General features: G+C 35.9%; 1 protein-coding gene across 7 annotated transcripts in view; it reads right to left on the reverse strand.

Moving 5' to 3' along the window:
- Window positions 1-23,462, reverse strand: part of APLF (aprataxin and PNKP like factor) — a 98,244-nt gene that overhangs the window by 68,512 nt on the left and 6,270 nt on the right. For 5 of the 7 annotated variants that reach the window (XM_042245964.1, XM_012167855.4, XM_060412030.1 and 2 more), the window contains exon 2: window positions 13,524-13,595. In XM_042245964.1, the coding sequence (XP_042101898.1) occupies window positions 13,524-13,567 (44 nt within the window). In that variant the 5' untranslated portion in view covers window positions 13,568-13,595. Of the gene's footprint in view, window positions 1-3,004; window positions 3,178-13,523; window positions 13,596-20,421; window positions 20,552-23,462 lie in introns of all 7 variants that reach the window. The other 2 variants (XM_012167807.5, XM_042245961.2) reach the window with 2 other exon arrangements.

Below are 23,462 nucleotides of genomic sequence, written 5' to 3' on the forward strand. Positions count from 1 at the left end.
TGTTGTACTTGCTTATCAGAAATTGGATTCAGATGAGGAAAATATTATAGAGTATTTCATTCATGTATTCAAGAAACCAAGGAGGAGAAGGGGGGAACAGAAGATGAGACAGTTGGATGTCACCATCAACTCAATGGACATGAGTTTAAGCAAACTCTGGGAGATAGGGAAGGACAGAGAGGGCTGGCAGGCTGCAGTCCACAGGGTCACAAAGAACTGGACACACCTGAGCAACTGAACAACAACAACAAAATGGCTGCTAAGCACCCACTACCGGGAAGGCCACAGGAATGCAAAATTAATGTTGGCCCTTCTATATGTAATACATCATAATTGAATTAACTAAAATATAAAACTTTTTTTTTACTTTCTCTGACTTCTGAAAAAATACAGCTTTTGGTACAATAATTTCATAGAAACATACAGAGTGAAAAATGAACACACTAGAGCTAATGTGTACATACCCCTGTGCTCTAAGTCACTTATGAATGAGCTTTATTATAAAGAATCTAAATACTACATGAAAAGCATGCTGGCATGAGTAAAATGAGAACCTGAAGAAACGACAAGCCTTTGCACTGTTATTTTGTTCTTCAAACCTCTTTCTTAAATTCATAGCTGGTTGGAAGAAAAAATTTATAATGAAATCAGAGTCCTTATAACTTACACAAAGCACATAGATTTTTTATTCTTACTCAAAATTTAAAATATTTCAACATGTATTATAAAAGTATAGAGAGATGAACTGCAGTGAGGTATCCCAGAGGTCCACATCTCCACACCCAACTGCCTGCAAACTGCTGGAAACCTCTAGCCAAAGAACTAGTAAGACAGGAACACAATCCCATCCATTAATAAAAAAATAAAAGGAAAAAATATATATATATAAACATATATATGTATGTACGTTACAGATGAAGGAGCACAGTAAAAAACTACAAAACGTATCACATAGAGAGGAAATAGGGAACCTATCAGAAAGAATGTAGAGTGATGACAATAACATCATCTGCAAATAAAGACAGTTTTGCTTCTTTCTTTTCAATAGGATGCCCTTTGTTTCTTTCTCTTGACTTACTGGATTGGCTAGGACCTCCAGTAAATGGATATCTCTGTTTCGCCCCCAACAGTAGGGAGAGAACTTTCCAGTACCTCACTATTAAGTATATTTTTATAGGATGGAAATTTCCTTCTTTTCCTAGTCTTCTCTAAGGTTTTTAAAAATTAATCGTGAATATGTATTAAATTTTTGTCACAACTGCTTTTATGCATCTACTGAAATGACAGTTCTTTAATCTGTTATAGTAAATTTCATTGATTGATTTTTATATGATAAACTCATCTTGCAGTTCTCAAATTTCACTTGGGCATAGTATATTAAAATCCTTTTTACACATTGCTGGTTTTGACTTGTAAATATTTTCTTATAAGGACTTCAGGTCTATATTTACTTCTTTTGTAATGTTCTTATCTGATTAGTGGCGAAGTGTACTCTCTTCTATTTTGGAGAAAAAAGTATAATAGTGGTATTATTTATTCTTTGTAAGTTAAAAGAATTCACTGGTGAAGTTCCTTGTGGGAAATTCTTAAATTAGGAACTCAATTTCTTTAATGAATATAAGATTCATCAGATTTTCTATTTCTATCTGTGTCAGTTTTCGTAAATTCTGTTTTTCAAGAAATGTTATGCATTCATTTAGGCCATCAATTTTACTCCCATAGAATTCTAAATAATAATTTCTTCATTATTCTTTCAAGGTCTGCAGGATCAGTAGTGATATCCCCTGTTCCATTTCTGGTACTGATAATTTGTTTCCCAGCTTTTTTTTTTCCTTAGTAAGCCTTACTAAGGTCTTATCAATTGTATTAGTCTTTTCAAAGAACTAACTTTAGGCTTTGTTGATTTTCTTTGTTATTTGTCTATGTTCTATTTCACTGATTTCTAGTCTTATTTTTCTTATTATTTCCTTTTTGGGATTAATCTACTGATTATCTTCTAAAAGCAGAAGCATATAGAATTCATTTTATAGCTTTCTTCTCTCCTAATAAAAGCATTTAATATAAATTTTCCTCAAATGCCTACTGTCATAAATGTTTCTGTTATGCTTTCAGTATCATTTTGTTCAAAATGTTTTCTAATTGCCCTTGAGATTTCTTTTGGACCCATGGGCTACTTAGTGCTGCTGCTGCTGCTAAGTCACTTCAGTCGTGTCTGACTCTGCACGACCCCATAGATGGCAGCCCACCAGGCTCCTCCATCCCTGGGATTCTCCAGGCAAGAACAATGGAGTGGGTTGCCATTTCCTTCCCCAATGCATGAAAGTGAAAAGTGAAAGTGAAGTCGCTCAGTGAGCTACTTAATTTCAAAACACTTGAAGATCTTCCTAGACATTTATTTTTATTGATTTTTAATTTAATACCAGTGCAATCAAAGAACATACTCTATATAATTTTGTCCATCTACTTCTATAGGTCCAGTTTAAGTATTCTATCATTTAAAAGCTAAACAAAGGCAAATAATCTGCTAATGACTGCCTCAATAAAACTCACGGCATCAATTATAACTTTACATCAGCTATTTATTGTAATACTCATTTCACCAGTTTCCCTATTTTATATTTTCTGTTATTTTTATAAGAAAGAAGAATTACACAAATATAATCTAAACCAGAGGTTAATACCTTAAGAAAATTTAAAAGTTAAAAAACGAAAAGATTAAGAAAATATAGTCAGTTTCATATTAATTATCCTGATTATTATTTGATGGAAAAAGCATTCTAAACACAATGTTTGTAAAAGATGCAATATATAGAAGCAATCACTACTGAGGCATAAGTTTCCAAAACCATATGTTTTCTAGAAGCACACTCACACACATCATGAAAGACCTACATCACCACTATATTTAAATTCTAGAGTGGTTTCAACTGAAGCTTTTGTGGATGACTGAGGAATAAGATTACAAGTATCATTACTTTAATCACACTTCATCAGGCACTCTTACCTTAAAGTACACTCCATTTCCATTTCAGACTGTGTGGACAAGACACAGAAAATGTATTTGTCAACTAATAAAGAAAAGCGATCTCCAGGATTCAACCAGCACCATATATCTGTCTTCAATGGTAAGAGCTGGCTCTTCTCAGAAGACTGATAATAACATGGATTTTTGTGTAGCTAACAAGTTTAAAAAACAGAATACAGTGATGTTATAACTCAAAATCATGACAAAAATACAACTAAATATGAACCGATTCAAAATTTTAGTGTCAAAACAATTTTAAGTATAAATTTACACTTAAAAGTCTAATGAATTTGGCATTTCAAGGTACCATATAATTATAATCTAACCATACAAAAAAATAGTTGTATTATAGTTCTGATTTCTCTAGGAATCAAAGAAAAAAGCAAAGTTACTAATTAACTGGTTAAAAGATACTGTGCTTGACAGACGACTAGACACTGGAAAGAGAAGCATGAAAAATAATTATCAGTATGGGAACTGAGTCCCCCAATTTTTATCCAAAATTCACTAATCCCTAGAAAATTCTTTTCTGTTCATTTTCCCCTAGTAATTACTATAATTAAAAAATGAGAATCTATGGGAATGAAAATTCTGACCAAATTTCTCAAGCAAACAACATACCTTAAAAAAAAAAAAAATCCTCACAGAAGAATCTTATTTTGTTTTTTCAGTGAAACTCCCCTCTTGTTTCCACTAATTACCTCGTGTTAGCAAAGACGAGCGCTGCCTCCATAACTAAAACCTATTGAAAGGCACCTTAAAAGCTCTAACTAGAATCAAACTGAAAGCAGCCACTTCCAGATAGCCTTCTTGTCATCCATACCATTCGGTCTTTTAAATAAATAAGCTTCAGCATATAACAAAGCAATCCACATTAATGCAGATTTTCAGGTTTATTTTTTAAAGAATTTTATATAGAGCAACTCCCCCTACCATCCATCTGTCTACTTTATCAGTTTAAATGACATTTTTTTCTGGAGACATCAACCATCTCTCCAGCATAGCAACAACATAAATATCACCTTGATATTGACATATGCTGAATGCTCTCAATTTTTCTATTTATACTTAATTAATTGATACAGAAGTATGTTTTCATTCACACATCAAAACCTTTTCTGACCCCAACCCTTTAAATTATCTATAGGTGTTAAGATATGTCTTATTCACCTTGAGTTTGAACAGACCTGAACTGAGTATAAACTCAAAAGGTAAAACCTTCTATTACTGTAAAAAATATTAATTAGAGAAAAATTAAGGAAGCTTATAATAGGTTTCTTTTTAAATGGATTTTGAAATTCTAAAAATGGATTAGTATTTTTTTTCTTTTTACCCCTCAAAAATCTTCTTTCCATTGGGAAATTCAGTTTCAAATTTTTATTAAATACAGTTACTTTCTTTTAAAAAAAATCTTAATCATTTATGGAATACAAACTAAGTAAAATATAAGTAAGTTTAGAATATTATTATAAACATGAAGCAAATACTATTATTAACTTTGGTATATTACTTTGTATTATATTTTTCATTTGTTTTTATTTTTCAAAAATGTCTATTTCTATGGAAAAAGAATAGGGTATTTAAAGGGTAAATATAAGATATTTTGATTTAGTTTCTATATTAAGCCACAGCAAAATATCCACAAACTTTTATTGAATATCTGTAACCTTTTTTCATTCCATTCAAATGCCAAATCCCAGATCATCTTCCTCTGAAGGATACCAGGGCCATTTCTCTTCACCATTTGCAGGCACGGCCCTAGTTCAAGCTCTTACCCACTGCGTGCATCCCTTACTTGTGCTATCATCACATCAAGTCTCCCAGTCTTCTATCACCTCACTGCTCCCCAGGTTACTTTTTACATTTTTTCTACATAAGGCCTCTGATGCTTCTCCAATATAAAAAAAGCATAGAAATGAAGGATCTTCACAAACCTACCGTGGTTTCCAACTCCCACCTTCATACACCAAAATCTTCACCTTATACATACAATCTCTGATCCAATCATTAAGACCTACTCAAAAATGCTCCACTGTTTACTACAGCCTCAGTAATGTCTTATCCCAACCACCTTTCTGTTTGAACTACGGGAACCAGTTTCTATCAGTCAAAGCTTACCTATAATCACCTGACAAATCGTCACTAGACTCTAAGGTCCCTGGGCGTCGATAATCATCTACCACAGTTCTTATAGACTACGATTAAAAGCACTACAGGAGTCTCTAGTAGCAGGAAGAATCAATGATATTTCAACTGTCAGTCATTAAATGAATAATCTCAGGAATGGTTCCAAATAGTTTACTATAACAAGTGAGGCTGGAAATCCAAAGTACTTACTAAAAATGCTACCTGTTGAGTCACTTAAATAGATTCACTCCTAAAATGTATTAATTCCATTTTCTACAAGAGACCATATTGTATGATTTTTAAAAATTATAGTCTATACAATTAGGTAAACTAAATTTTAAACAGAATCCACTTTCATCCTCTAAAAAGCTCCTGGTAGCCAACAGCTCAGCACGTGAGCTTACTAGCTTTCAAAATCCCAAGAAAATCACACAAGTAACATTACCTGTAACCTCATATGACTTCATCTGATCAAATACCATAATATACTTTTAAATTAACCACAGAATGAGAATTTGGGTAGAGGAATCAGAAAGTATTTAGCTAAATTGAGAATGAAAATAATTACATTTTAGAAGCTAAACCATCCAAACAGTACATTTAACCCAGGCCTGTGCTTAGTGTGGGGGGTAGGGGTAGGGGAGTAGAGGGGTAGCTAGGGTAAGGAGCAGACCTACTACAGAATTGGGAGTATTAAAGTAAAAGCTACCAGGAAAATAAGCACTGCTACCTATAAGCTCAATTTTAAAAAAAGAAAAAACTCTGAAAGCTGCAAGGAATATAATTTATCTAGTTCCAGCAACTGAATTTCATCAGGATCTAGCCTTAAGTCCTTCCCAGGTGTATCTGCAAGGGGAAACATTTCTATTTCCTGTCTGTGTTACAAAAGATAAAAAAGCAGTAAAATAAAATTTGGAGGAAAGGATAGAATTAGAAATTAAAAATAGAGGATATATAAATTTGGTGTGTGTGTTAGTCGCTCAGTCGTGTCTGACTCTTTGCCACCCCATGTACTGTAGCCCACCAGGTTCCTCTGTCCATGGAATTCTCCAGGCCAAGAATACTGGAGTGGGTTGCTACTTCCTTCTCCAAGGCATCTTCCTGACCCAGGGATCAAACCTGGGTCTCCTGCATTGCAGGCAGACACTTTACTGTCTGAGCTATTAGCTGCTACTGCTGCTGCTAAGTCACTTCAGTTGTGTTCAACTCTGTGCAACCCCATAGACAGCAGCCCACTAGGCTCCTCCGTCCCTGGGACTCTCCAGGCAAGAACACTGGAGTGGGTTGCCATTTCCTTCTCCAATGCATGAAAGTGAAAAGTGAAAGTGAAGTCACACAGTCATTTCCGGCTCTTAGCGACCCCATGGACTGCAGCCTACCAGGCTCATCCGTCCACTGAATTCTCCAGGCAAGAGTACTGGAGTGGGGTGCCATTCCCTTCTCCTTTGTGCTGCTAGGGGAAGCCCTTAAATTTGGTAGGTAGTTATTTCACTGGGCTTCCCTTGTGATTCAGCTTGTAAAGAATCTGCCTGCAATGTGGGAGACCTGGATTTGACCCCTGGGTTGGAAAGATCCCCCTGGAGAAAGGAACAGCTACCCACTCCAGTATTCTGACCTGGAGAATTCCATGGGGTCGCAAAGAGTCGGACACAACTGAGCGACTTTCACTTTATTTCACTGGGTCAGAGTCATTTTACAAACTATAATAATATAAAATTTTACGAACAAGATGGCATAAGAACAGAGATGCACTGTAATTTATGCAACATTATATTCCTAGAAAGAGCTGTGAATGTTTGATATTTTCCAAGTTATAACTGAAACTTAACCTTTCATTATGTTACCAGCCACCCCTGAATTCTCTCTCAATGTGGCACTCTGGTATATGGTTAGAGCTTTTGAGTGCTTTTGCACGTTGCTGGGCTTGGAAAGGTTACCTGTTATTCCTCAGCCTTTTAAGTGAAGCCTCCCCTTTCTTGATATGTCATGGTCACCAGTGAGGAATGCTGGGTAGCGGTAAGGACAACAGTCAAAACAAGAATATACAGAGTTTCTGCCTGAACTCTAACTGAGGTTTCCTTCTCATAGGTTAAGATAAGATGATGTTCTTATACATGAGCATTTGAAAGATTCAGATGAATCTCTAAACAATATTAAATAATGATACAGCCCTAAGTTCACAAAAGCTAAGATGTTAAATACAAAAGCATAAAATTCTAAGAGGAGAAAAGGTTAACTATTTAAGAAAGGAAACTGATTATATTTCTTTAAAAAGACAAAAAACCCAAAGTCAAACAAAAGTCAACTTGAGTATTTTTCCCTCAGCTGAAAACACTTAATATTTAAATGCAGGTGGTTAAATACTAAGCATTTAGCAAATCTATCCACAAAGAAAGTGGGGCAATCTGTGTGGTCCATCATTTCCTTTTTCTTTTCCTAAAAATGTCCACACCAGGAGATCCCAAAACTAAGCACAAAAGTGACATCTCAAGAGATCTGATGTTTGATCCTATAATTTACATCTAAATAAATATTACTCATTCAGTAAGCTAAAAAAAAACCTATGTCAAACTATGTACACTCCAACTAAAAAGCCATGTATACAAGAAATCCAAAAGATAGTTTATAATAAAGTAGACAAAAATCTAGTGATATTAATAAAAAGGGGGAATATATATAGAATATTTGGAATGAAAACAATGACTCATAAAATGTAGTACTCATAAAATGAAGCTTTTAAAAATTAATAGAACACTATAAATACTTTAATATCAATATATTTATAAATATGGCTGAAATTGACAGCTATCTTAAATATAAACTAAACTGACTTTTTTTTAAAAAGCATGTATGTTATGTGCATGTGTGGCCAGTTTAAAAAGTGCTTAATAACAAAAAAGAAAAGGAGACTGAATTAGACTTATATTTTAAAAATATAATCAATAACTAAAAATATTTCCAATTCTTCCCCCAAACCAGACTTAAATGTTTTTAAAGATTCTTTTTAATATTAAAACTCTGAGACCAAAAAAAAATGGAAGGCTCTGATTCCTTCAATGAGGCTAGCAGAAAAGGGCAAGGAAAATACTGACAAACCCAAACCCACAGTAAATAAAAGATACAAGCTACCTGTATGAGAGGTATACATGAGGTATGTACCTTTTGCACAGATCCATGTGATTATAGATATGAACTTAAGTGAGTATGCTGTATTCTTCAAAGTGGTACAAAGGATGCATTATCCCTGAAAGAATGGAACTAAAATACAAATCAATTTCCAATAGCTTTCTCTTAGAATTATCATTAAATATTAAAGAAAGATTAATGTGTCAAAAAAAAAGAGCTCTTCAATATTGTGTGATTTTTTTTCTTAATTTAGAAAGTTTTTTTTTTTTTTAAACAAAATGAGTTGTGGAAAAGCTGCTGTAGTATCTTATAGCTATTTTACAAGTACACTCATAATTTCATGGGAGAAAATAATCACAACTCAGAAATTTCATTGTGCAATAGAAAAAATACAATCACTCAAAGCTATATATTTTGAGAACCAATATAAAATGGCAAAAAATAAATATCTTTTGCAATTTAAAGTTATAGAATTACTCCTTCAGTCATCCAAGAACCAAGAAGTAAGTTTTTATTAAAATGAAATAAAAGCACTGATAGCTATGAATTCACCCGGAGGATATAACTAACCACTGGCGATACAGTCATTTATAGAGAACACCGTCATTTTGCCTTCATAATGCATTTTCTCCCTGCTGATACCAGACTGTAGATTAAATTTAAATGACACACAAAAAAGCTAACATCATCTCCTCATGAGTTAATATTATCTCCTCATGCAGTATTTCCTAAAACTACTAAGTGTTACAGCCTTTTCTAAAGGGAAATATTAGAAGGGGAAAAAAGAGACAGATTCATCCAATCTAAAAGTCTAAATTAGCTCTTGCCCTAATTGCATTCATGTATCACTGGCAAAGCTACTTTATTTAATTTGAGGGAAAGCAAAAAAGTATTTAATTACTGAAACATAACATTACAATATTTAATTACATAAAGATAACTGTGAAATATATAGCTTATGGAAGGGATCATCATAACAAAATATTTGCTATATTTATTTATGCAATTTTACAAAGCTTTTAAAACTAAAACTTCTCTCCACATTTTATTATAGTGCATATATAATCTGCTTAAGTAGATAAGATAATTTGTAATTGACTAGGAACAGAGAGTAAGTGATATTTAGCATTATGATAAAGACTAGAAGTTATCTGTCCATCTCACACTCATTACTACTGATCTTAAACTTTATTGCCAAAGTCTGCATTAGAATTCCTCTAAATTTCTGTACATCACACTTTGAAGGTACAGCAACAATAAGAGGCTGATTAAATAAATAAATCTATTTCAAGGGGATAGTTATTTTATTGACACTATATTCATATAAACAAGAAATCAAGCATTACATAAAGCAAAGAAACTAGACATATGTCACTAAATCCAAGTGTCAGTTTTCCTTCAACTAATATAATGTGAATTTAATAATTTTGGGAATAAAGCACAAATTTGGGTTTGATTTGGGTTTGGAATCAAATTCTAGTACTAGAACTGCACATTTCCTTAAAAACACTTTCTTGTGTCTTCCAGTGTTTGGTAGTCTGGCATTACAGAAATAGCTGCTGTAGTATTCATAACTTTGTTCATGTTATAAATATTCCATAATAATTTTTCAGGGAAGTAACTAATGTAAGGCAATATGTATAGACCCACCACCCAGTTTAAGAAGAATATTACCATTAGCTTTGATGTCCCCCGTCTTTCCCTATTCACTCTCTTCTCAGTTCCCTCAGACATAGCTACCCTGACTATCGGGCGTACTGGTCCCTATCCACCACCTATGTCTGACCACAGACTATACTGTTAATTTTGCAGCATGTTTCAGTTCAGTTCAGTTCAGTTCAGTCACTCAGTCGTGTCTGACTCTTTGCAACCCCATGAATCGCAGCACGCCAGGCCTCCCTGTCCATCACCATCTCCCGGAGTTCACTCAGACTCACGTCCATCGAGTCCGTGATGCCATCCAGGCATCTCATCCTCTGTCGTCCCCTTCTCTTCCTGCCCCCAATCCCTCCCAGCATCAGAGTCTTTTCCAATGAGTCAACACTTCGCATCAGGTGGCCAAAGTACTGGAGTTTCAGCTTTAGCATCATTCCTTCCAAAGAACACTCAGGACTGATCTCCTTTAGAATGGACTGGTTGGATCTCCTTGCAGTCCAAGGGACTCTCAAGAGTCTTCTCCAACACCACAGTTCAAAACCATCAATTCTTCGGCACTCAGCCTTCTTCACAGTCCAACTCTCACATCCATACATGACCACAGGAAAAACCATAGCCTTGACTAGACAGACCTTAGTCGGCAAAGTAATGTCTCTGCTTTTGAATATACTATCTAGGTTGGCCATAACTTTTCTTCCAAGGAGTAAGCGTCTTTTAATTTCATGGCTGCATTCACCATCTGCAGTGATTTTGGAGCCCAGAAAAATAAAGTCTGACACTGTTTCCACTGTTTCCCCATCTATTTCCCATGAAGTGATGGGACCGGATGCCATGATCTTCGTTTTCTGAATGTTGAGCTTTAAGCCAACTTTTTTGCTCTCCTCTTTCACTTTCATCAAGAGGCTTTTTAGCTCCTCTTCACTTTCTGCCATAAGGGTGGTGTCATCTGCATATCTGAGTTATTGATATTTCTCCTGGCAATCTTGATTCCAGCTTGTGTTTCTTCCAGCCCAGCGTTTCTCATGATGTACTCTGCATATAAGTCAAAGAAGCAGGGTGACAATACACAGCCTTGAGGTACTCCTTTTCCTATTTGGAACCAGCCTGTTGTTCCATGTCCAGTTCTAACTGTTGCTTCCTGACCTGCATACAGATTTCTCAAGAGGCAGGTTAGGTGGTCTGGTATTCCCAGCTCTTTCAGAATTTTCCACAGTTTATTGTGATCCACACAGTCAAAGGCTTTGGCATAGTCAATAAAGCAGAAATAGATGTTTTTCTGGAACTCTCTTGCTTTTTCCATGATCCAGCGGATGTTGGCAATTTGATCTCTGGTTCCTCTGCCTTTTCTAAAACCAGCTTGAACATCAGGGAGTTCACGGTTCATCTTATATAGATGGAGCCATACTATATATATATATTCTTCCAATGCATGCTTTCATCATTCAATACTTTGTTCCAGATTTTAATCTATATTTTCTCAGCTTTCACAGTTATCTTCACTGCTGTACGGTATTTCATTAAATGAATATATCACAATATATGTATTGATTTTACTGTTGGTGGAAATTTCTGTCGCTTCTGGTGTTTTGCTATCATACAGTTTTGCTCTTCTGGCTCTTGTATATATCCTGTGTATGTGTGAGGTCTGGCTTGGAGGGAATACAAGCCTTCAACTTTTAGAAATAACACCAAGCTATTTTTCAAAGTGGCTGCACCATTTGCGCTTCCCCCCTCAGTTCACCACTATTCCACTTGTTCTACATCCTCACCAACACTTGAAATTGTTAGTCTTTGCATTTTTGCCAATCTCTTTGTGTACAGTAGTAACTCATTGTGGTTTCATTTATTTCCCCGGCTAATAAGACGACTGTATGCCTGCTTTTCATGTTACTAACCATCAGATTTTCATTTCTGTAAGGTGAAACTCAAGTCTTCGGCCCATTTTTCTACTGGATTATCTTTTTCTTATTGATTGAAAGCATTTGGTATAAATTTTGGATATCATTCCTTTGTCAATTTTATGTGTTTTAAATATCTTCTCCCTGTGGCATTTTTCATTTTCATTATATTTTGATCAAAAAGGTTCTTAATTTTCATGTAATTGGCTTTTTCTTTCCAATCTTTCTTTTACAGTTTCTGCTTTTTATATCTTATTTAAAAATATTTCCCTACTCTAAGGTCATAAAGGTTTTTTATTATATTTTCTAATAGTTTTATAATTTTGACTTTCACATTTAATCTAACTGGAATTGATTTTATGTATGGTTTGAGGTACAAGATCTATTTTTTTTTTCCCCCAAAAAACAACAAACTGTCCCAGTACCAGTTACTGATAAGAAATCCTCTTCTCCACTGACAGGCAATGACAGTTATGGCCCAAATCAAATGAGCATGTACATAAGCCTGAATCTAAGATTTCTTTCAGTTTTAAAGCTCTATTCAACTGAAAGCACTAAAATATTTTGTGAAAATAAATCAACAATTGGTTTTAACTCCAAGAATTTTTTTTTTTAAAGAACACCAAATGGTAAAAAAAAAATCCTGACTTGGAAAATGTGATGAAAAAAAAAAAAACCCTAATGCATAGGATTCAAAGAACCTGAGTTCTAATTCCCACTGAACAACTTGCTGACTATGTAGAATTAGACATTCTAAGCTGTCAAAAGCAACAGTACCAAGAAAAGTATAAAATTATTTACCTTTTTTTCATGTATATAATCTACACACTAAAAGTTCAGTAAAATTATACCAGATAATATTGAAAAGATAAACAAAGGTATAATTTAAGTAAATAAATGTTATCATTCCAAATTTTAGTTTTATATCTATAACCTAATGTGAAATATTTGCTCTAACTTCTAATTTTGTATCTTCCACAATTTGGTGTTCAAAAAGCAACTGTTTACTTACATAAGCACAATCTAACTAAAGACCAAGTGAGGTGAAGAATGTTTTCTAAAAGGTGTCTTCTTTGATTAAGCATTGATTAAACTCCCATACAGAAATCTGACCCACTTTATAAGGGATCAAGTTTAACTCAAAGAAGAAATTTTCCACTAATAAAATCACCTTTGTTTATTTTACATTATCAATACTCTTTTAAATAGTCATAGAATTTCAGAATATAGCTGAATACTTTTCATCCAAGCACCGATAACTCCAACTAAGCATCTTTTTTAAGCCAATTTGGAAAATATTCTAGGTACAGAAATCCATTAAAACAAGCCTAGAACACTTAAGTGACTTTGGTTGCTGCCCCATCCCCCTAAAACTAACCATTACACCATAGGTGCTTTCTTATAGAATCTTCTTTGTAATATCCACTCATGAACAAAATCGTAATGTATACATGAACTGGTAGTCACCTTTCATTAAAATTCTAACTACTTAAATGTAACACTGCCCCATGGGGAAAAAAGGAGCTGAAATAGTTTAAATCTTTATCTCCCAGTTATCTTCTGGCAATAAGGGAAACACACTCTAACATTAATTCCCTATTTTCATAACTTTAAGAATAAGCCCCTCCAATCAGGAGCTGGAAAAAGGTGAGAGAGAAAAAGTTAAAATAAATCATTAATGACATATTTACCGGTTTGATTCGAAGCTTACCATCCACCACTTCAAGAATGGCATGTCTTCTGGACACTCTCTTATCTGTTATCTACAGGGGGAAAAAAAATTAACATTTCAAACACAGTCACCTTCCTAAAAAAAAAAAAAAACAAAAAACAATAACAACAACAAAAAAACCCACAGCAATGTTTCTGAAATTAGTAGACTAGATATGAAATCTATTACTCATTTGATGACTATATATTGAAATGACTGTCCTTGGGGAATACATATCGAAAACAACTCAGAGATTAAGGGACCTCCCAAAGTCACAGAAAAATAAACAGTGAAGCAGAGACTCAAGCTTGGAACCTAATAGATCCCCAAACCTTTCACGATCATTTCAAGACATATTTTTAGCAGGGATTATCAATAAAATTTACAAGATGAGAAAAAAAATCTATATAATATGTATGTATCAGGAAACATTTCAAATACAGAAACTATACCGTGTATTATAATGAAAAAAGGTCTTAACAAGCAGCAGTCTGGTAAATGTAAAAAGCTGTGCACTTTTACGTTTGGTGTACACTTCTGCACACCGAAGTTTAAAAATTGCTTGCCCTTTAAGTGTTGAAATTGCCAAGTAACCCTTCCCTACATGGCTATTAACACAACAGTTAAGAAGATTATCTTCATGATTTATAGTTTTATGTAATAAAAATGTTTCAATCATCAACTTTACTTAATAGTATAATTATTTGGCCTATTTCTTCATTACCTTAGTATTTATCACTTCATCTCTAACCTTATCCACATCAGGACCAAAATTATCAGTAAAAACAGACTGCAGCAAGGCCTAAATTCAATTAAATCCACTCAGTTCAATTCAGTTCAGTCCCACTGGTTCTGCAAAAACTTGCAAAAATACGAAACTTTCAGGAATCCGTACTCATTTTTTTAACCAGAGAGCAATTCCACATTTATGGCTGTTCAGTTCAGTGGCATCCAACTCTTTGCAACCTCATGGACGGCAGCACGCCAGGCTTCCCTGTCCATCACCAACTCCCCGAGAATACTCAAGGTCTTGGCCATTAAGTCAGTGATGCCATCCAACCATCTCATCTTCTGTCATCCCCTTCTCCTCCCGCCTTCAATCTTTCCCAGCATCAGGGTCTTTTCAAAAGAGTCAGTTCTTCGCATCATGTGGCCAAAGTATTAGAGTTTCAGTTTCAGCATCAGGCCTTCCAATGAATATTCAGGACTAATTTCCTTTAGGATGGACTGGCTGGATCTCCTTGCAGTCCCAGGGACTCTCAAGAGTCTTCCAACACAACAGTTCAAAAGCATTAATTCTTCAGCACTCAGCTTTATAGTCCAACACTCACATCCATACATGACAACTTGGAAAACCATAGCCTTAACTAGATGGACCTTTGTTGGTAAAGTAATGTCTCTGCTTTTTAATATGCTGTCTAGGTTGCTCATAACTTTTCTTCCAAGGAGCAAATGTCTTTTAATTTCATGGCTGTGGTCACCATCTGCAGTGATTTTGGAGCCCCCAAAAATAAAGTCACTGTTTCCACTGTTTCCCCATCTATTTCCCATGAAGTGATGGGACCAGATGCCATTCAGATTTCCTGAATGTTGAGTTTTAAGCCAACTTTTTCACTCTCCTCTTTCACCTTCATCAAGAGGCTCTTTAGTTCTTCTTCACTTTCTGCCATAAGGGTGGTGTCATCTGCGTATCTGAGGTTACTGATATTTCTCCTGGCAATTTTGATTCCAGCTTGTGCTTCATTCAGCCCAGCGTTTCTCATGATGTACTCTGCATTAAGTTAAATAAGCAGGGTGACAATATACAGTCTTGACGTACTCCTTTCCCAATCTGGAACCAGTCTTTGTTCCATGTCCAGTTCTAACTGTTGCTTCTTGACCTGCATACAGATTTCTCAGGAGGTAGGTCAGGTGGTCTGGTATTCCCATCTGTTTTAGAATTTTCCACAGTTTATTGTGATCCACACAGTCAAAGGCTTTGACACAGTCAATAAAGCAGATGTTTTTCTGGAACTCTCTTGCTTTTTCAATGATCCAACAGATGTTGGCAATTTGATTTTTGGTTCCTCTGCCTTTTCTAAATCCAGCTTGAATATCTGGAAGTTCACGGTTCACATATTGTTGAAGCCTGGCTTGGAGAATTTTGAGCACTACTTTGCTAGCGTGTGAGATGAGTGCAATTGTGCAGTCGTTTGAGCATTCTTTGGCATTGCCTTTCTTTGGGATTGGAATGAAAACTGACCTTTTCCAGTCCTGTGGCCACTGCTGAGTTTTCCAAATTTGCTGGCATATTGAGTGCAGCACTTTCACAGCATCATCTTTTAGGATTTGAAATAGTTCTGTTGGAATTCCATCACCTCCACTAGCTTTGTTCATAGTGATGCTTCCTAAGGCCAACTTGACGTATGGCTGTGACTATCCAAAAATAGTAACATCAAGCATCACAGTAAAATAAATTCCACATATGTGACTTTTTCACAAAGCTACAGTTAATTTTTAGGACATTTTCTAAAATTAAATATCTTACAGGTGCGTTTGTTCACCCAGTCCTGTCTGACTCTGCAATCTCATGAACTGTAGCCTACCAAGTTCCTCTGCCCATGGGATTATCCCAGCAAGAATACTGGAGTGGGTTGCTATTTCCTCCTCCAGGGGATCTTCCAGACCTAGGGATCAAACCGGCACCTCCTGCAGCTGCTGCACTGGCAGGAGGGTGTTTTTTTTTTACCACTGAGCCACCTGGGAAGCCTATTTAAAATACACCCATTATTAGCTACAAAGGCTAATTCTGAAAATTATATATAAACTATTAGCCTATTCAATCAGAAAAGAGAGGATAGAAATTTGGAGGCTCCTATATTCTTCCCATAATGTGTCTTAGTGGGCCCAAAACAGCAGTCATCTGATAATCCACTTCACCATTCACACAGATTTTATCATTGGCATAGAACTTTCACTTAAATGTTGAGCTACACCATAATGCTATCATAAATGTTATTCACATTTTACATATTGGAAATTGAAAGTCCAGAGAATTTTAGTTGCTTGTGTAGGTCACTCTTCACAGAGTTAGTAAGTACTCCAATTCCATAATTAACAAAAATAAATATGTGAGGAAGAGTCATGTATTATTACTCTACACCTACATGTAATCAATCAGAAATAGTTTCAAGAACTGCAAATTATTCTGAGGTTAAGGAGTAAGAAGTTTCTATTTATAACTTGGGGAGTAATATCTTATTGTTAACTTCAATTATACAAATTGATCTTCTAACCAACAGAGTAACAAACTGTCAAATATAAAACCATGACATATAATTATAGTTCCTGTAATAGTCCAACTTGGGTTTCTTTCATTTTCAAGCCATATTTTTGCAGAAAGCAATAATATAAAGGTTTAATGACCTCTAGTGGACACATGTTTCTTCAACAGTGTGATTTCACTGCAAGCTGTGTATTTCTATAGTACCCACACAAGTGCTTTAAAGAGTCTCTGAAATTAACATCATTCAGGCATTCAGCTACAACTGTCCCTTTTATGCCACACCTCTAAATAATGAGTAAGTTATAAAACAATCAAAAACTGTTACAAAACAATTCAGTTGCTCAGTCATGTCTGACTCTTTGCAATGCCATGGACTGCAGCATGCCAGGCCTCCCTGTCCATCACCAACTCCCAGAGTTTACTCATGTCCATTGAGTTGGTGATACAAAACAGTAATTCATGCTTTTTCAATAGAGAGCTTAAAGGTTTAACAAATGATGTTTAAAGCTTATTTTAATTTCAGGATGGGGGTGGTAAGGGGCTTAAAAGAGTAAGGTCATAAACAGATCCTAAAGATCTGATGAAATGCTTTGCTGCTGCTAAGTCACTTCAGTCGTGTCCAACTCTGTGCGAGCCCACCACGGCAGCCCACCAGGCTCCCCCATCCCTGGGATTCTCCAGGCAAGAACACTGGAGTGGGTTTCCATTTCCTTCTCCAATGCATGAAAGTGAAAAGTAAAAGGGAAGTCACTCAGTCGTGTCCGACTCTTCGTAACCCCATGGACTGCAGCCCACCAGGCTCCTCCGTCCATGGGATTTTCCAGGCAAGAGTACTGGAGTAGGGTGCCATCGCCTTCTCCGGATGATCTGCTTTATGTAATAGCAATCAGTGCTTTTTGTGCAGAGTAAATATCTACACATTTTTATTAACATGCAAACTGTAATGGCAATTATTTATCAAGACCACAGCACTGTTCTATATTTATCACATATATTTTTTCCCATCATCACAAAACCTGTGGAGGACACTACCGTCTTTATTTTACAGGTGAGAAACGGAATGGCAGAGAGGTTACAGAGCCAATGAGCAGAGGAGAGGGGCCAGGATTTGTGATTTTAAGACACCTTCGCTCTCAGTGCTATATTGCTTCTCTCATTATCATTATGTAAAACATCTTTTTAGATGATTTAACATCAGCTTAACTGTTTAAACTAGAACATATTTAAAAACTAGAAATAAGACAGAACGGCTATTCATTAAGCAAGTAGACATTCTGGGAAATCTCAAGCCCTAAATAAAGCTTCAAGAAGCCTTCAGACTTTCATATGGTCCTGTTTATTCTAAGAGCACACCCAAGTCTAATGAGACGAGTTATGTGAATTCCCAGTTGCCTATTCACAGCAGACAATCAACTGCACAGGGTTTAGTAGAGAGTGCATTGACAATGATGTTGGTCTGCAAGCGGAAAGAGGTTAAAGAAAAGCAAAGAAATGTAAGGACTCAAAGTAGTACACTGGTTAGAGGCTACTGGGAGTAGGTTGAAAGGCGTAACATCCTTCAAAAGGTACTAAAGGCTTACTATGGAGAACAGTATGGAAGTTCCTTTAAAAAATAAAAACAGAGCTACCCTAAGACCCTGTAATCCCACTCCTGGGTATATATCCAGAGAAAAACATGATCAGAAAGGATACGTGCACCCCAGTGTTCACTGCAGCACTGTTTACAATAGCCAGGACCTGGAAGCAACTTAAATGTCCATCAACAGGAGAATGGATAAAGAAAATGTGGTACATATATACAACAGAATATTAGTCAGCCATTAAAAAAGAGTGGAAAACTGCCATTTGCAGCAACATGGATAGACAGTGTTATACTGAGTGAAGTAAGTCAGAGAAGGAGAAATATCGTATGACATCCCTTACATGTAGAATCTAAAAAGAAATGATATTACTGAACTCACAAAACAGAAAAAGACTCACGTACTTAGAGGATGAACTTATGGTTGCTAGAGGGAAGGATGCGGGAAGGAACAGTTAGGGAGTTTGGGATGGACATGTACACACTGCTATGTTTAAAATGGATAATCAACAAGGACCTACTGTTTAGCACATGGAACTCTGCTCAATGGTATGTGGCAGCCTGGATGGGAGGAGAGTTTGGGGGAAAATGGATACATGTATACCCATGGCTGTCCGTCCCTGTTCACCTGAAATTATTACAACACTGTTTGTTAATCGGCTATACCTCAATACAAAATAAAAAGGTTTTGTGTTTTGTTTTTTTTTTAAAAAGATACTTACAACTTGTCTGTTGCTAACTAATTTGCAACAGAGAAAGAGAAAGTACAGGTGGCAAAATGTTAACAAGTAATCTAAGTTAAGGTTACATAGGTGTTCTTGAACCAGCCTTTCAACTTTTCAACAGGCCTGAAATCTTTCAAAATAAAAAGTTGAGAGGAAAATAGTTCATATTTTTTAAATGTTGATACATTTTTATTTGGTACTAAAAGGATTATCATTAGGTTATTGAAAAAGCAGTAAACATGATAGAAGCAGTGTGACATGATAATTGAAGTATGATTTAATTTGCAGCTATGCCACTGAAATTAATAAACTTCTATCAGTTATATCTACTTTTTCTCTTAAACTTCTTTGATTTAGACTAAGCTCCACAAACTGGGAGCCAACACTCAGGAAATCACTCAGTATCTTTTTTAAATTTGTGCTCTGAAGAGTACAGGTGCCCTCCATCTCCTCAGAGTCCCTAGCACTCCCTATAATCTTCCAATTAGTCCACTCCACTCTTCTGCATACCTGGCCTCTGCAGGCATTTCAATTTGTAACTCATGATTTAAACTACACCCAAACATTTTAGATGCCAATTCTTCACACATATCATGTATACCAGATGCTACTAGTTGCTTAATCAATATCCATTCATTTCTTCTTTAACACTAATTTTACTTAAATTTTGTTTAAGGTAACACTGAAGTGAAGTGAAGTCACTCAGTCGTGTCCGACTCTTTGCAACCCCATGGGCTGTAGCCTACCAGGCTCCTCCGTTCATGGGATTTTCCAGGCAAGAGTACTGGAGTGGGTTGCCATTTCCTTCTCCAGGAGATCGTCCCGACCCAGGGATTGAACCCGGGTCTCCTGCATTTTAGGCAGACGCTTTACCATCTGAGCCACCAGGGAAGCATCACATCCAGTTGAAAACATCCAAAAGCCGAGAAGTCCTCATTGCTGTAGATGGCTCAGATACTTATTTCGAGCCAAGCACAAACCAAAGAGTGTGTATTAACCATGTTTTCTAGTTTCTATATCTGATGCTTTGGTATCTAAGACTTTGCTGACTAGAGAAAGACTATTTCTAAAGAGACAGTAAAAGACTTACCTGCAAGGGCAACCTTCATATGCAAATGAACCCATTCAAAGCCATACCCCAACCTTGGCTTTACCTGATTTTTTACACTGTCCTAACCACCCTGGCTAGCATCAGACAACAAGAGGTGGCCCTTATAGCCCAGAGTCCCATATAATTATTTAAATTAGATGATACTCTGTTTCCCTTCCTTGCCCATTCATTTCCAAGAAAACCACAAGAAAGGCTTACCTGCCGTTCCCCTAGCTCTGCCTTCTGCCCTCCACCAATCCTGTGCGGTGCAGTGTGCCCTTATTTCTCTCTGGAATTGTAATTCTTTCTTCAACAACTATCATCTCTTGGTCCCTGGGCCTCACCATACCTAACGAAACAACAAAACTACATTTCAAAACAGAGTAGAGCTTCCAGGAAGACTCATGTGTTCCTGGTAAAAAGGAACAGGCTCAACTGGCCTACACCTCTTTCCTTCTGCCTTTCTCCTTTTCTTCCTGCTCACATGTAGACACCTCGAAGTACAGCAGCTGCCTTATGAGTACAAACAGGAAAGCCATATGCAAAGCACGACCAAGAACAGCTGCACTAGCCCTGGACCGACTGCCCCTGAGATTCTGTTACAGAAGAAAAATGAGTTTGATTACACTGCTGTTTGTCACATTTGTTACTTGTAGCCAAAGTAATTATGATTAACACACACTACTCTAAAAACTGTTTTATTGATACTGGACACTGACGGTAAACTCCTTTATACTCAGCCAGAGAAGGAATATTAGCAAACAGAAAAGTGAACTACACTGAGCATTCAAGGACAGGGACATTTTATTATTAAAAGAACTGCACAGCACACAGCAGAAGCTTAGAAAAGAAATTCTGAAGAATACACAGGCTGAAGAATTACACTGAAATCACTCCTATTCTTTGTTAGATCACTCCTATCCTTTGTTAACAACAGCCAAAATGATGGTAATTTTTCTTCTGAGGCTATAGTAAAAACCCTTTTGCTTGAATTCTTCATGCTGTGTCTTGAATGGGGACAAAGCTCTCTGTTTTTGTTATCACATTTGTATTTTACAGTGTGGATCCCTTATCTTTGATTTTTTGGTTTTGAATTGTGTATTTCATGTATTATGATGAAGTTTTCTCCATTTTTGAGACATGGTGTCTGTGGAGGAAAAAAAAGACACGAAAGCTTAAAAGAACCATTTGTGATTTCTTTGCCAAATATTTATTTTTGGCATTTACTGAAGTCAAACAAAATGAAGAGTTCCTTATGCTATCAGCAGAAATATTTAAGTGTTTTGAACCAAGGTCTCTGACCTATTTGTTTTTTCCCAAAATTCTAAAAATAAAAAAACAAACCTGAATCAAGCAAAAGTAGAAGTAGAAAAGCTACTGGACCTTTCATTTCATTTTATCCATATATAATATTTACTGACATGCTACAGTCCATGGGGTCACAAAGAGTTGGACACAACTGAACAACAACAGTATTTACTGAAAAATCAACACCATTTAATTTTTCTGACAATGTTTCCTAGAGAAATTTCTGAATATCATAGACAGGAATAATATATCTCATGAAGTCAATGTTACCATTTAGCCTGGTTCCTATAAATGGAAGAACAGAGAAAGAGCAAAATTGTTTTTTTTTTAGAATAAACTACATAGCAAACCAAGGACTGAGATAACAGACATTTTCTTGTACAAGGCTTTATAATTTACAGTACTTTCAAATAAGATTATCTGGTTTGTTCTATTAACAACAGACAAATTCAAACTATCATGGTAGAAAAATACAGGAAATCATCTACCATGAGATTTGAGCCTGTATTATGAGAAAATAAATAAACCTAAAGAAGCATGGGATCTAGTTAGGCATAATTGGCATAAAATTCTTTCCCCAAATTTATATTGTGTAGCAAGTAAGTAAAATGTAAAATTAAGACCCAAACTGAAGATAGACTGGTTACTCTAAACCAGTTGACACATCACAAACTCTTCTTATCTAGAGTGCTTCCCAGTATCAGGTCCAACACACACTCCAGAGCTCAAACATCCACACCAAGCCTGCCATAATATTAGATGATAAATGGGCCTTATTTCTCAACAGAGCAAAAGCTAGTTGATACAAGATGTTTAATATCATTGTACTTGCTGCATCAGAGTCCAACTTCTGATACTAAGAAAGGACAAGTTTGAGAAAATGGACTTGATTTTAGTCAGAGGCAGACTCCAGTTTATGAATGATCTCTCTTTAAAAAGGTTATTACTATATTGCATGTGGCCTTTGAAACCTGTCAACATACTCTCTCCTATGATTAATGGTATAAATTTGAGTTAGTTTATCAGGCTACCTCACAAACACCTGCGTAATCCACAATACTAATGAAATATGGATTGTTTAGATTTTTTAAAGTAAAATCCAGTACTTTCTGAGTTCCTAATTCAAGGTCGCTGAATTGTTAGCCAATATAATAGAATTGTGCTGACTTGCTGCCGTTGAAATGTCAACTCACTCAACCCGTATGGCTTGCAATTCTGCTTACACAGTGAATGCTATACAAATTTGAGAACATCATCCTTGTCTTTAATATATTATGATAGAGGCAACACAGTGAATAAAAACATAAACACAGTTCAGTAAGATAAAACAGGGTCTACATCTCCACTTGGGACTTTGGTAAAACATCCGTTAAAGACTGTTCTGTGCAAAGCATTCTACTTAGTGTGTCTAGAAGTAGTTTTCAAATCTGGTTTCTCAACAGGATCATCTTCAGAGCTTTTAAAAATACAGATACCCAGAAACTATCTACAGAGTCAAATAACTAGAGAAAAGTGTTTGGACAGAGGTCTGGACGCAAGTGAGAAGACAGCGTATTCACATCCAACAGTACATAGGGGGTGATAATTTAAAGACACTGACTTAGAGATAAACACACATGAAAAGCAATTCACTACACACCTATTAGAATGGCCAAAATCCAAACCACTGACAACACCAAATGCTAACAAGGATGAGGAACAACAGGAACTCTCATCCATTGATGGTGGGAATGAAAAATGGTGCAGCCACTTTGGAAGACAGTTGGCAGTTTCTTACAACACTAAACACACTCTCACTAAACTACCCAGCAATTGTGCTCCTCATTATTATTTAACCAAAAGAACTGACAACTTGTGTTCACACAAAAACTTGCAGACGGATGTTTATAACACCTTTAATCATAACTGCCAAAATGTGGGAGTAACCTAGATATCCTTTGGTGGGCAAATGG

The sequence above is a fragment of the Ovis aries genome, chromosome 3, assembly GCF_016772045.2.
Source record: "Ovis aries strain OAR_USU_Benz2616 breed Rambouillet chromosome 3, ARS-UI_Ramb_v3.0, whole genome shotgun sequence".
Lineage (NCBI taxonomy): Eukaryota > Metazoa > Chordata > Mammalia > Artiodactyla > Bovidae > Ovis > Ovis aries.